Below are 14,319 nucleotides of genomic sequence, written 5' to 3'. Positions count from 1 at the left end.
ATGCAACCAGTACTACAGCACCCGTGGTATTGATGGCCAGTTTGGGGCGTTGGATTCCAGTTAAAGCAACAAAAGCAGTTTAGAGATATTAAAATGAGTCATGACAGTGAGTCTTTTCCATCCAGTCCATGCTGTTTCTGCTCCTACTGTAGAAACAAAACGACTTAGGCCTGGTTTAGCACTCAATGACAATAACTTTACATTAGACATGTTTATGAGGATGACTTTAATGGGTATGTTTTAATAGCATCTATGAGAAAAGGTTCTTATACAAAAGATTTAAAGTAAAAGATATTAGACATACAATCATACTGTGAATCCTTACATCTAGGCAAGAGCATAGAAGCGTGAAGAGCAGAACATGGATTATTGTAACTTAATCAAAGTAAAGTTATAGCTATGTGCTGAATGAGTAGGGAGGAATTCTGGGTACACTTACGGCAGGACGAGGATGTTCCCAGATCCATAGTAGTCATACAAGCCGGACTGCTGGGCATAATACTCATCGTGAAGGATAGGCAACTTCCGTAGGCTCTCAAAAAAAGCATTAGCTTTTGGAGCAAGCACTGTGGGTTATAGACATTTTTAAATTATTTTTTCATAATAGTATTTCATAGGTTTCTCTAATCAAGTTTCTTCAGTATCAGCTTAGGTGAATAATACAAAGGGTTTAAAATCATCTCAACTCCAAACATTGGTCTCACACTGAACCCTAGTGGTAAATGTAAGAATTATCATTGTTGCAGGGAGCTGGAAAAATCCAATTAATATTATAGCAAACACTTAGAGGGACAATGAATAAGAAACAGTTATAGAATATACAAATTAAAAAAGTGAACAATTGTGAAACACTGGGCCCAGCACCACTGTTGCTGAATAAGAGTTGATGTTCAAGGCACTCTAAATTAAGGCTTGGACAAATGCTTCACTACTATTTAAACTGTATAGCCTAACTGGATGGTCCTCACTTACTATGCGTTGGATGCAGCATTGGTTTTTATTAATGTATAAAGCCATTAAGCTTGTAAGCTTCCACTGTACATATGTGCCAGATTTGCTCCAGTTTGTGACTCTGACAACCTCAGATCCAGTGCCTGGATACGGTTCCAGGTTCCTAAAATAATTAAATGACGGACGACACGTGGCAGCTGAGGCCACATGAGCACAAGCCCTGAAGGACGTAATGAGAGCAACGGTCAGAAATCAAGACAGAAAGACTTAGATAAGAGCAACATGAAAGGGGGAAATTGCCCAGCAATCATAACTTTCATAAAATTACAGTATTGACAAAACAACAAACAGTATTGTCAAAAAAACAAACACCATCATGAGTTAAGTTAATACTAAAAAATGTATACTGAGAGTAAAACATTGATAGGTGGCCTTGGATGAAGGAGCCTGGTTCTTGAGGCTGATAGGACCTTTGCATGTTATGTTTGCCTCACTACATGCTCCAGAGCCTGTATTACGAAGCCGGTTCAACCTAACCTGGATATGTTTGAGTTAGTCGGTTGGCCTAATCCAAAACATACGCGCTCTCGCTAAACGGTCCTACGACGCGGGTTATCAAGTGGATCGATCAAGCCAGCCGTGTCCTATCTAGTTAGGTGCGCGTTCACATGAAAAGGGGTGGTATTTGGAGCATTCGACCAATCACAAACATGGACAAGCATACTGACAGCGCAGCGTCATACTTCCTGAATGAAAAGTCAACTATAATATTAGACATGTGAAGAAGTTAAACATCCATCACTTAAACACTTTATCCAGGATAAAAGCCACATAGCTGCACCTGCAAGGTGAATACAGCTAGTAAAAGAAAAAGTGTTTGAATGCGTACATAAACAGGTTTATGATATCACTGCCCCGTCTAAGACACGAGTGGATCTGACTTTAATTACATTTGACTCAAGTGTTTCGTCAACTTAATGTGTTGCTTAAAATAATACTTCTGCATACAGTATGTGACACTTAGTATTGCACGGCCAGATACGGCTCAAGAAGCTGGCTCAGATAATAGGCCATAAGGTGAACCCTGTTATCGTTTCAACCCGCTCCACAGAAGTGAAACTACACAATCTTTAGTTCATAAAAAAGAACGAGTCATGCTTATCCACCAAAAAAAATATCGTCGCTAAAATTCCTGCCAATTCTTCTAGGCACGTAATTATTGGCTGAACTAGACCCTTCGAAGCGTAATAATGTCTTGGTCCAAAGTCGTGCCACGGTTCGTCACGTGATCGTGCTACACCAATTGGGTAGCTGCATATTGTCAACAGAAGTGAAAGATGGCGGCCGCCATGGTTACGCTAAACCAGACCAAATGGATTCTAAACAGTGCTGTATGCTTGTTTTATGTCATGTTTTGTCATATGTCTTAATACATCACTAAGTCCGAGGTATTTGCGTTATATACGCGGTATTTGAGAGAGGTTTTACTATCTGGGAACAGAGTTGACCATCGAATCAACATTGACTAGCAGCGTTTATCAGCCAACTCCAGCTACAAACAATTTCCCCACGGGGATTAATAAAGTATATCAAACTCATATTTATCAAACTATCATTCCTGGACTGCCATGTTCACATCGCTAGGTTCATTGGGATTATTCCATTAGACTGAGGACTTTTTGTCTGTCTGTTGTTACCCTGTACACGTTAAATGCACTCTTAAAATAAACATGACTTGATTTCTGCGTCCAAGAAGAAGGTTAACTTGTTACGTTAAGTAATTTAGATCAATAAAATGCAGTACTTCCAGGCTGAAGACTTTTCTTTTTGTTGCTGCTTTTAATTGAACTATTCATATCTTAGACTGCACTGTAACTTTTATCCATGTATTTTTTCTTTTAATGTTTCTTTTATTAGCTTTTCTTTTGAATGACTGATTTTAAATGCCATTTTCTTAATGTCTTTAATTTTTTGTAAAACACTTTGAATTGCCTTGTGTTGAAAAGTGCTATATAAATAAACTTGCCTTGCCTTACTTATACCAATGTCCATTGATTCATTTATTTACTCATTCATCCCTCCACAAATGAAAACAACACTGATGAACCATAAAAACGAGATTTATTACAAATATAAAAGGTATGACATAGAAAACAGTAGAAGGACATGTAATGTAGTATAATTGATTGGTGTCAGGCTGGGCGGAGCGGCTGATTGGTGCTGTGATTGCCTCAGCTGGTTAAAAGAGTCCTGCTGATTATACTCTGTTCTAGTACCAAAAACAAACGTATCTATGAGTGATGTGTGAGCGCGTCGGCCAGGCACTAAAACCAAAAGAACAGAAAAGAGCTTAAGAAAGATGGAAAGAAGGCTCTTTTATTCCTATTCCTCACTGTCAGTGTCAGGGCAGTCATCGTTCTCTTCCTCTGTTTCTTTTTTATTTGCACAATTTGAGCAACGACATAAGTCTGTGCAACAGAGTCCTGCAGAGAAGCATGAACATCTGCCTTTCTCACAGGCAGACTCTTTGCAGCTGCAGTGTATCACATGCAACACACTGTCAGGGGCAGGATTTCTTGTCATCCAGGTGACGTGTAAGTTCCCATCCTCTATTTCCCAACCATATCCAGCAGGTGATGGAGCATTCATTTCTCTTTTGAGACAGGACCTCATTATTGCTGCCTGGTAATTTGCCCTTTTGCAGTGCTGATGGAGGGCATCATGAGTAGGGGGAATGCTTAATTCTGGCAAGGCCGATGATGCCATACAGAAAGCCTTGTACCTAGCATCATTTACATGTTCGGCTGCTGGCTGATCATACAGGTGACATACATACCGGCAAAGAAGTGCAAATGTTGATTGCTCCAAGTCAAAGTTAGTACCTAAACTTCTGAAAGCCTTAAGGTAGTCATCTTTCTCACATGCAACAGCAAATGACTTTCTTTTGCCTTTGCCATAGAAAGCGCTTGTGGAGTCACACCCAGAGAACGTGTGAATTCCAATCAAGGCTGAACACACACTGGTTCCGAGAGCTGATGACACCATGGCAATGTCAATGATCCGTGTCCTGTTGCCAGTCCCTGTGAACACATATAAGCTGCATGGCAAATCTGCCTGCAGACTTACAGCAATGACTGCCACATCAGTGTCCGAGCTCTTGATGATGACAGCTTTGTGCTCCTGTGCAGCATGTTGGGCATGTAAAAACACCCGTGTGTCACATTCCTCATGATCACACTGCAGGTCTTCAACAACATCAACAGACTGTACACCCTCCATGACAGTTACACAGTGGCATTGATTTTGATGGGCAATGTACAAGCTGAGGTTTTTACCCACTGTTGTGAGGTCTGCATGTGTCCATGCCACATAAAGGAATTCGGCCAGTGCTTCCTTATTTTTTCCGTCAGAGAGAAACTTCTTCCACTGGGTTGGAGTTCTCTGATCTGGGCTGAAGATTGTTATTAGTTGTGACCCTGCATCAGCTCTACGGGACCGTTCTAGGCTTTTGATGCTGATGGGTGGATACCGGTCAGTGACAAAATCAATGCGTGTACACTTGTGATGCAAAGCAAGTTGGAGTATGCTCTGCAGTATGGTCTCTGCAAGCTCTCCAAATGTTGCTGGTCTGGATGGCATGGCCTGCATGACTGCCATGCCATCAAAAAGAATGGCACCACCTATTGGAACTTTGTCAACCAAGCACTCTCCACCTTTGCTCTGCAATAGATCCATGAGAGCTGATTTGTTTGTTTTGGCAAGTGAACCATCAGCACTTGCTAATGGATATGACACAGTTCCCAAGGAATATGACAGAATTTCCCTCATTTCAATTTTCCTGCTCTGGCCAAGGATGAGGAGCCTGGAAAATAACTTCTTGTCAGCACGCAAAATCACTTCCTTGCCTGCTGGTCAACACTTTGGTCATCTTTCTTCTCAGCAGCTTTCTGCAATTTGCCTAAACGGAAAAAAAGGACAACTCAATGAGTTTGTTGACGTATCTCTCACACATAATTGTACCTTTCAGTTATTCAACCACAGAGAATGTGTGTGTGTGTGTGTGTGGTGTGTGTGTAGTGTGTGTGTGGTGTGTGGGTGGGGGAGGGGGTTTGCTTACCTGCTTTTAATGTTTCAGCCTTACACAGTTGATCCCTTTGTCGCTTGCCTGCTTTGATGATCATTTTCTCCTTCATCTTGCATATAATGCACAGGGCAGGAAGGACGGGGCCAGAGCCTGCGATTGGCAGGCCTGACCTTGATCGTAGCTTCTCTGTTTGGCTTCGGTACGTGCTGCGAGACGTCGATGGGATGGGCTCGACCTCAAGGTCCTCCCTAACGTCTTGATCTCCCTCACGTGCGAGCCGTCTTTCCACCTTCGTCATGGCCTTTGTGTCGGTAAACCTTATGTAGCATGTGTGGTGGAAGCCAGCGTCCTCAGGAATATCTTCGAACTCGAAATCAAGACAGTGCTTGTGGTTTTCAGCCACCACGTTCCGAGAGTCTCCCTTCAAGCCGAGCGACCGTTGTAAGCTTGTCCTGTACGTATTCCATCTTGTATTGGTAAAACAATCAACCTTTTCGTGCTTCACAGACGTAATATGCATGTAACAATGTTTGTGTGTTGACAATTTTGACTTTTTGAGACTTTCTGGTGCGTTTTCCTCGTCTCCGCTACTCGATGAAACCATGGCAGCCGCCATCTTTCACTTCTGTTGACAATATGCAGCTACCCAATTGGTGTAGCACGATCACGTGATGAACCGTGGCACGACTTTGGACCAAGATATTATTACACTTCGAAGGGAATAGTTCAGCCAATAATTACGTGCCTAGAAGAATTGGCAGGAATTTTAGCGACGAAATTTTTTTTGGTGGATAAGCATGAATCGTTCTTTTTTATGAACTAAAGATTGTGTAGTTTCACTTCTGTGGAGCGGGATTTCTTTTCTAAAGGACTTTTCGAGGTTCACCTTGCGGCCTATAAGGAAATATATGATACATTATGATGTGATATGATATGAATAATACGTAATGTTACTTTGCTCCGGTTACTTATGTTGTGGCAGATATTTAATTAAGGTTTCTTAACGCTAATGTTATAATAGTCAGATTGCTCTGAAGATGGGAGGTGATATTCTATTAATGTTCACGTTCCCAGTCTGTGATTTTTGCCGGCCGTCTTTCCTGCAACGGCAGTTTAAACTGCATTTCCTTTCTCCTGTAATATGACTTGATCGCTTTAAACTCCGCACACTGAGTTACCATGGAGATCTAGCCCGCTAAAAAGAGAACCAGCGTCGTAGGACCGCAAACCCCGAGTTTTCCCTGAAGTTAGCCTGCTAAGCGAAAATCCGGCTTCGTAGTACAGGCCTCAGATGTTGCCCAATGCCTCATGTCAACTTCTAGTTATTCATTGAGAGAATCTGAGGGGTCGATCTACATCCTGAGGGGCAGCTTGTACAGTAGTCGTGTCTTTGGCAGAGTACATCTAGGACAGGGGTCGGCAAGGGCCGAATCCGGACCAGACCTATAATCAATACATTAATAGGGGATTTCAATTTTGACGGGGCGATTCTATTCTAACTGCCGCCGACAGGGGGCGAAAGAGACGAGTGAGCACAGAAGAACAGAAAATAAGAGACGAGAGAGCGGCAGAGAGAAGCGGAGAGGAAAGTGAGTGAAGAGAATAATTTGCGATACAGGGAGAGAAGCGGAGAGGAAAGTGAACAGGCGTGTTAGCGGCAGACAGGGAGAGATAATTACACATGGCGCTCTCCAAGAAGAGGAAAGTGGACAGTGAGAACAGAGCTTTTAACCCCGAGTGGACGGACTCATTCATGTTCATCCTGCCCACTGGGAGCACAGAACCAGTGTGTCTCATTTGTTCAGAGACCGTGGCGCTAGGGCTGCTCAATTAATCATATTTGAATCTCAATTACGATTATGGCTTGCAACGATTACGAAATAAAACGATTATTTATTTTTTTATTGAATTTTTTTTATTTTTTATTGGTTTTTCAGTTGAGTTATACTTAACGTTCAGGGTAATCAACTGTTAAAAACATACTGTTCAAAAAAAAATGTCTCCAATAAATTGATGTTTTCAAAGTAAATGGATAATCGTTTTTAATAATCGTGATATCAATTATTGACCCAAATAATCGAGATTATTATTTTTGCCATAATCGAGCAGCCCTACGTGGCTCTCATTAAAAGTGCCAAAACACAAAGTGTTTGACCAAACATTCCCTCTCAAGTCAGAACTGAGGTCACAAAAAATAAGCAATCTCAGAGCCCAATATGATTAGTCCACGTGGTCGTGGATCAAAATTAAAACTAAATATTGTTCCAGGGCAGGCTAACCCAGGCTAACCAATGAGCACCTGCATGTGTGTATGAGAATGGCACTGACACCATTTCAGCCCAGATTTAAACTCCTGGCAGGACAAGCTCGAGCTCAATTCTTGCACTGTATTCAAAAAAAAAGTGAGTGATGGACTGCAATATAAGAGGGAAAGAAAGAGAAACTTTAAACTGTTCAATTGTTATGATGTGTAAAGACTGATATTGTTCGATAATCGGCTGATGTGAAAAGGTTAACAAAGAAAAAAGGGAAACTCAAGCTGCTGCTACACTTTATTTTTATTTATCTAAAATTAAGCACTTTTAAGATGCACACATTTTCAAAAGCTATTTTATTTATTTCTCTCCTATTTTTTTTTTTTTTTAAATGCAGCCAGAGTGGAACATTACACATATCCACAGTATTTTATTGTATATCTGTATAGTTCAATGTTACTTGACAATAAATAGTTGTTTTTGAATTTTACTTTCTTTATTTGATTGGCAGTCAGTTGTTGATTACATGCAGACGTTGATAAAGCTACAGGCTACTTCAATATATATCACACTAATTCATAAAGCAAGTTAGACATTTTGATTAGGGATGCTCCGATCGCCAATTTCGGGGCCGATCGCCGGAATCAGTATCGGCCGATACCGATCGCCGATCCGATCGAGTGGGCGGGGCCTAAATGGAAGATTTAAACATCACTTTAAATCTTCCATTTAAAGTGATGTTTAAAACTCAGTTAATGGGGCTCATTCACTGGAGCTTCCACAAACAACAATCAACTTCATTATTACATTCAAATGATGTACATTATTCAAGTTTACATTCACTTTGAATAATAACACGGGAGAAATGAGCGAAAGCGCTCTCTTTTCCTCTCTCCCTCTCTCCTGACAGCCTGTTAGTATCTCATGCAGTTCACTGATCCAGTAATGAGTGACCCGACAGTGAAGAATACATATATTTATAATGACTAGTTTAGCTTGTTCCAGAGGTAGGCTAGATAAATAGCTAAGTGTGTTAGGTCTAACTCTTGTGTGTTTCGCTCCGCTTACCGGTCCGGCGGGCGGAGCTGCAGGATTTCTGCTTCACACACGTTGCATACCGCTATTTTACTGTCTTTTTCGGACACCTTAAAATAATGCCAGACCGGTGAAGCCATTTTGGCGAGCTTGTTTTGCCGCACACAGAGAAAAGTGTCATGTATTTTACGTCATGCGATCGGCTCTCGCGATCGGCATGTTTAGAGAGCACCGATCGATCGGTAGAGAGTGAGTATCGGCCGATCTCGATCGGTTACCGATCGATCGGAGCATCCCTAATTTTGATGTTCCGGACCTTTGCATAGGGAGATTTTCTCTAACTGGACCTTGTTGAATACCCCTGATGTAGGGTTTCTCATTAATGTAGCTATGGGCTACAGTGAAGTGTTCTACTGCAACACTCCCCAGTCGCACCGCGACTGTTACAATGAAGGCTCGATAATCAGCTAACGGCATATAGGATGGGTAAAGTGCTATATCTTTTATAAGTGGAGGCTCGAAAATGACATTCCCAGAACAAATGACCAAAACTTCACTTATTTTTTCTCAAAGCAATGATAAACCTGTGAGTTGGATGTAGAAGAGTCAGAATCAATATAGATTTTTTTTTTTTTTTTTTAAAGTAAATTCAGATTGAACATAGTAAAACTATTTAAATTATTGTGTCCGTCCAAAAAAAAAAAAAACATTACTTATAGTGAAAACCACCCTTGAATGATGGGATCGGAGACTAAAAGCTTTAGGAATCCAAACTATAACATATAATAAGTACCCTGTATCAAGATTGATGCAAAACAAGTGACATTTGACCTTTTTAGAGAGATTTAGCAACACAAATACACTTCTGGGGTCATTTGGGTGGATTTGACCTAAATAACCGAGTGACACGAACTCTAGATTTTAGCCGAGACCGGCGGAAAGTTTGTCTCAAAACTCGTGTGTGTAAAAAGACGATCCACAAGCAGAGATTTGAGATCCACAAGCAGAGATTTGAGATCCACAAGCAGAAATGTGAGATCCAGAAGCGCATTTTTGGTCGACAAATACAAAATGGATTCACAAATGCCTGATCGAAAGTTGTCAATGTTAAATTGATATTCAAAGATCTTTTTTTATTTGTAAAAATATTTTGCGTATTTGAAGATCCGTTTTACATTTGCACATTTATTTATGAGTTTGCAAATCTTTTAAATGCATTTGTGGATAGTGTACTTTTACATTTACAAATTACACACAAATTATTTTTATGTTCACACAAATAATTATGAGACATATCTAAGCCCATAGATTTGAGACGGCGGAGGGGCTCAGCACCCGCTGCTCGTTGAGGAAAGTAACTGCATAACAATTACGTGCCATCACGTCAGATTCTCCAAACACCAGAAAGTCTCCAATAACACCATACAAAGTAGCTGAATTTGTCGCTAGTCCAGTGGTTCCCAAACTTTTTCAGTCGGGACCCCCTTGGGTATTGGAAATATTTTCGGGACCCCCCCAACCCGGTTCCCATCTATATTGGTAGGATTCATTGTATATTGTTGTAAAAAGGCTTACTCGTGCCTCATGCTCTCAATCAATGAGAACAACCTGCAAAACAACAGCTTAAAGCAAGCAAGCTAACGGGCTGCGATACTGTAAAACAACAACACTATGAGTTAAGTTAGCCATACCCTGATCGTGAAGTGTCATCCCTATGGTTCCTCCGGTGTTGATAACTAGGACTTGTGCCTCTGGAGCGATTGGTGAAGGCTCAGAGCTTTCAGTCGAGTCGCAGATCGATAACTTTCTCCTTCGACATTTGGACAGCGGAATACTCCTTGTAGGACTATCATTCAGATTCAGTGTAGGCTGTGACAATGCCCTTGCAAGGGACGTCAGGTTGATGCAGCTGGGGTCCGCCATGATGCTTCACCACCAGTGAGCTGGTGTTGTGACGTAGGTTCAGTTGAAGGCTTGCTGTATATAGAGGCGAAGTCCCGCCCTTCTACTTAATTCCGCCCCATGGGACCTTATTTCGGAAAATGTATGTATTGAAGGGAGGGAAAAGTTATCTTTCGATCCCGTTTGAATTGTGCCATGTATTACACAAATACGGTGGCCGGCAGGTGCAAACGCTAAACAACGGCCAAAAACACACACATAAGCAGGAAACACCTGCAAATAATGAAATGAAAAACCAACAAACCCTGAAAACACATACAACAGAAAAACGCTGCATTTACAGAAATGATGCAAGCTAAACCTACAACACACAAACCCTGAAAACAAACGCAACAGAAAAACACTGCAAATACAAAAACGATATGCAAAGTGAAAAGCACATACAATCGAATAACACGTTACAAAAAAAAAAGACATTACAAAAAAAAAAACATTCCGGAAGTGCTTCAGGCCTCTAGGGGGCGCGCTACGTGGAACAGATTGATGTATGACCAGACATAGAGAGAACGAACAAGAGGAAAGAAAGTTCATTTAAGTGGAGAAAGATATAAGAAGGTAAGTTTTGTTTTGTTTTTATACGTAGCTAGCGTTAGCGTGTTTGATCAAAGAGCTTGCAAGAGCCATTGTGCACCTAAATGTAACTCTTGACATAATATAGATATAGTATAGAACCGGGACGCCCCTCCCTACACGCAGATCACACAGACTGGGTGGGGTCTCACGCCCTCACCTCGTGGAGGGGGCCTCAACTGAGCCGCAAATGCGATGCGGTGATAAAAAGGAAATCAAATGTAAAAAGTTGAATTAAAATATTAAAACAGCAACACAACATTATTCCCAGATTAAAAGACAGTCTGAAGAGGTGTGTTTTGAAGGTCGGTGCAGTCTCTGATGTTTAATGGGAGTGAGTTCCAGAGGGAGGGGGCAGCGATGGAGAAAGCTCTGTCCCCCCAGGTTCGGTGCTTGGTTTGTGGGGGGATAGACAGGAGGTTGGCTTCTGATGAGTTAATTGAAAGACCGTTCTTTAATACTATTATAATATTTAGGTAGCTGAAAAATATCCACTCTTTTTGAATTAACCTAGCTGTCCTACATTTTATTTCTCCACAGATGTACTGTCCATTCTGTGGTGCCAGCGTGACATCTTCGCATGGCTTTTGTGGTGTCTGTGGCAGAGACATCACATTTCTAAAAGATGTGACTAACAAAGTCCCTGAGGAGATGCCCACCACTAGTGCGCATCTAAGTGCACAGCCTCGCACCAGTGCAGGTAAATAGGTTGTTCGTTTTATTACCAAACAATAAGTATTTATAGAAAACTTGGTTTAAAAGTTCGAATTCTGTTATTATACAAATACATCTCTAAACTATGTGGCTTACCTACTGTTGAATGTGTTATAAGATGTTCCTCAGAAGGGATTGAGGATGAGACTCCTATTGAACATAATGAAGAGTAATGAATGTTTTATTCCTGTTTTTTTTGTAGCAGGAAGCTCAGCTGTAGAGTCCTTTCAGAAATATAGGGAAATAAAAAAGAGGGAGAGACCTTTTTTTACAAAGGGACGGCATAACTCCAAAAATAAACAGAAATTGGTTAAGGTATGCAACGTTTTCTATTATGAATACATCTGTCATTCAAATCTGCTCACCACACTCTCATATAATGTCCGAAAAAATGTTTTATTCATTTGCATATTATTGTCTTTTTGCAGATTTCTGTTGGAGTAATGAGGAGGATGGATGGCTGCCTTAAACCTGTGAGAGGAAGGTCACTTCCCCTTAATGTTGAACCTCAATGGGCATGTGAAGAACTGTTGGCTGCTGCCATAAAAAAGCAGAAAGCCTTTAACCAGGACTTGGAAGATGGTGCCCATGTCTTGTTGTACCCTGATGCGAGGGTGATAACAAATATCCCCGGAACGGACACCCCTTTCACAGTACAGATGTACAAAGAGGCCATTGGAAAGCCCTACCAACGAATTACGTTGTACATCTGTACTCTTGAAGCCGTTGAAAACAGTTGTAAGTGCTTCTGACATATATTCCCCCTTGTTTAAAGCACTAAACTGTATAATAGTTCAAATGTAAACATAACAGTTGTTCTGTCTATATTTCTTAACACAATTCATTCCACCCATCATTCCTTTCTCTTCGTGGTTGAACTTATGACGTCAAATGGTCTTTTATGAATAGTGGCAGAAGAAATGGAATTTAAGTATCAACAAAAGCTTCCAAACTTTCCTTCTGTTCAAACTAAATATAAATTCCCTCTTAAGGATTGTAATTCTAAATTAACCTTTTTTCTCACAACAATGTTGGTTTGTTGTGCCCTAAATCCTAATGTGAGAGTGAAAAAGACGGTCAACAATATAATGTACATTTCACAAACATTTTGTGTTTCGATTGAATCCTTTCTGATTGATGTCAATCCAATTATTCAGGATTCAAACCAACATTTTATGATAGGTACAGACGTAGGGGAACAATTATTTGTATAGTATTAATCATGACACTTTTATTTTCTTAGGTTACACTGGAACAACCTCTTCAAGTGACGAGGACAGTGTGGTTGTTGCAAAGTTGCCATCTGGAGACAGTCTTGCTGACACCGTGGTCAGTTTGGATCTGTCGTGGCATTTATTCTTAAAGTGAATTTATTTTATTTCAGTCAGTCATTTGTGTGTTGTATGCAGATGTGGGACTTTCCAAATGAACAGAGCACTCCCAGAATGGACAATAGTTTGCCAGGGTAAAATAAAACATTGTCAACATGTTATTTTGTGCCACAAGAAGCAGAATGTTTTAACAGTACAGTAGTTTGAATATATTTGTTGCTTACCCAAGGATGTGGTCTCTGACTTGGCTGAGAAGATCCTGCATATTGGGGCTGAACATTCGACTGTGAAGAATGTGGTACTGCACATTGGAACAAATGATGTTGTGAAACAACAGTCAGAAGTGCTGAAAGAAGACTATAAATGTTTGTTGGAAACTGCCAGCTCTCTAAATGCAGAGGTGTTCATCAGTGGCCCTCTACCGCCAGTCAGAAGAGGAGTGGAGAGATTCAGCAGATTGTTTGCACTGAACACCTGGCTTTCAACTGCCTGTACTGACCATTCTGTTCATTTTATTGACAATTTTAACTTTTTATGGGATCGCAGACATCTTTTCAAGGCAAATGGAGTTTGCCTGAACAAGTCAGGAGTGAAATAGTTTATCTCTAACATATTCAACTGCCTGCGTCATCAATCTGTTCCCTCTGCCAAGGACAAGCGGCAAGAGGAATCAAAACAGGAGAAAGACACAACACATCACGCAGAAAACCCTGAAGAATTTTCACTGAGGAATGTTCTGATTACGGGAGACCTATGAGACACATGGAGGAGTCTTCACTGCCCCCCCCCCCCCCCCCCCCCCTCACTAACACTAAGAAAGTGGATCACATCACTCCTGTTCTGAAGTCTTTACACTGGCTTCCTGTGTGTCAAAGAATAGATTTCAAAAATACTGCTGCTGGTTTATAAAGCACTGAATGGTTTAGGCCCAAAATACATTTCTGACCTCCTGCTAAATTATGAACCATCCAGATCTCTCAGGTCTTCAGGGACTGGTCAGCTTTCTGTCTCCAGAGTCAGAACTAAACATGGTAAAGCAGCGTTCAGTTATTATGCTCCAAATATCTAGAACAAACTCCCAGAAACCTGCAGGTCCGCTGCAACTCTGACTACTTTTAAATCCAGGCTGAAGACTTTTCTTTTTGTCGCTGCTTTTAATTGAACTATTCATATCTTAGACTGCACTGTAACTTTTATCCATGTATTTTTTTCTTTTAATGTTTATTTTATTAGCTTTTCTTTTTAATGACTGATTTTAAATGCCATTTTTTTAATCTCTTTCATTTTTTGTAAAGCACTTTGAATTGCCTTGTGTTGAAAAGTGCTATATAAATAAACTTGCCTTGCCTTACCTTTATCAGACCTCTCAGGCACCCACAACCAGCGTCTGATCGGGTAAGACTAATTACAAATGTAA

General features: G+C 40.8%; 3 protein-coding genes across 4 annotated transcripts in view; 1 reads left to right on the top strand and 2 right to left on the bottom strand.

Moving 5' to 3' along the window:
• aspg (asparaginase homolog (S. cerevisiae)) overlaps window positions 1-10,293 on the bottom strand; it is a 33,194-nt gene extending 22,901 nt beyond the window's left edge. For both annotated transcript variants that reach the window (XM_034221955.1, XM_034221956.1), the window contains exons 1-2: window positions 10,017-10,293; window positions 440-566 (exon numbers count right to left, since the gene is read on the bottom strand). In XM_034221955.1, coding sequence (XP_034077846.1) covers window positions 440-566; window positions 10,017-10,248 — 359 coding nt within the window. In that variant the 5' untranslated portion in view covers window positions 10,249-10,293. The remainder of the gene's footprint in view (window positions 1-439; window positions 567-10,016) is intronic.
• On the bottom strand, window positions 3,155-5,170 carry LOC117549858. The gene is made up of 2 exons (XM_034221957.1): window positions 5,069-5,170; window positions 3,155-4,909 (listed from the first exon to the last, which is right to left on the bottom strand). The coding sequence occupies exon 2, from the start codon at window positions 4,777-4,779 to the stop codon at window positions 3,334-3,336; it is 1,446 nt and encodes a 481-aa protein (XP_034077848.1). The 5' UTR covers window positions 4,780-4,909; window positions 5,069-5,170; the 3' UTR covers window positions 3,155-3,333.
• A 505-nt stretch (window positions 10,294-10,798) lies between the features above and the next one.
• On the top strand, window positions 10,799-13,143 carry LOC117549859. Its single transcript, XM_034221958.1, has 5 exons — window positions 10,799-10,842; window positions 11,398-11,557; window positions 11,774-11,886; window positions 12,000-12,309; window positions 12,815-13,143. Exons 2-5 carry the CDS (start codon window positions 11,398-11,400, stop codon window positions 12,937-12,939), a joined length of 708 nt encoding a protein of 235 aa, XP_034077849.1. The 5' UTR covers window positions 10,799-10,842; the 3' UTR covers window positions 12,940-13,143.
• Window positions 13,144-14,319: the final 1,176 nt, after the last annotated feature.

The sequence above is a fragment of the Gymnodraco acuticeps genome, unplaced genomic scaffold (genome assembly GCF_902827175.1).
Source record: "Gymnodraco acuticeps unplaced genomic scaffold, fGymAcu1.1, whole genome shotgun sequence".
Lineage (NCBI taxonomy): Eukaryota > Metazoa > Chordata > Actinopteri > Perciformes > Bathydraconidae > Gymnodraco > Gymnodraco acuticeps.
This window is presented reverse-complemented; position numbering and strand designations above follow the sequence as displayed.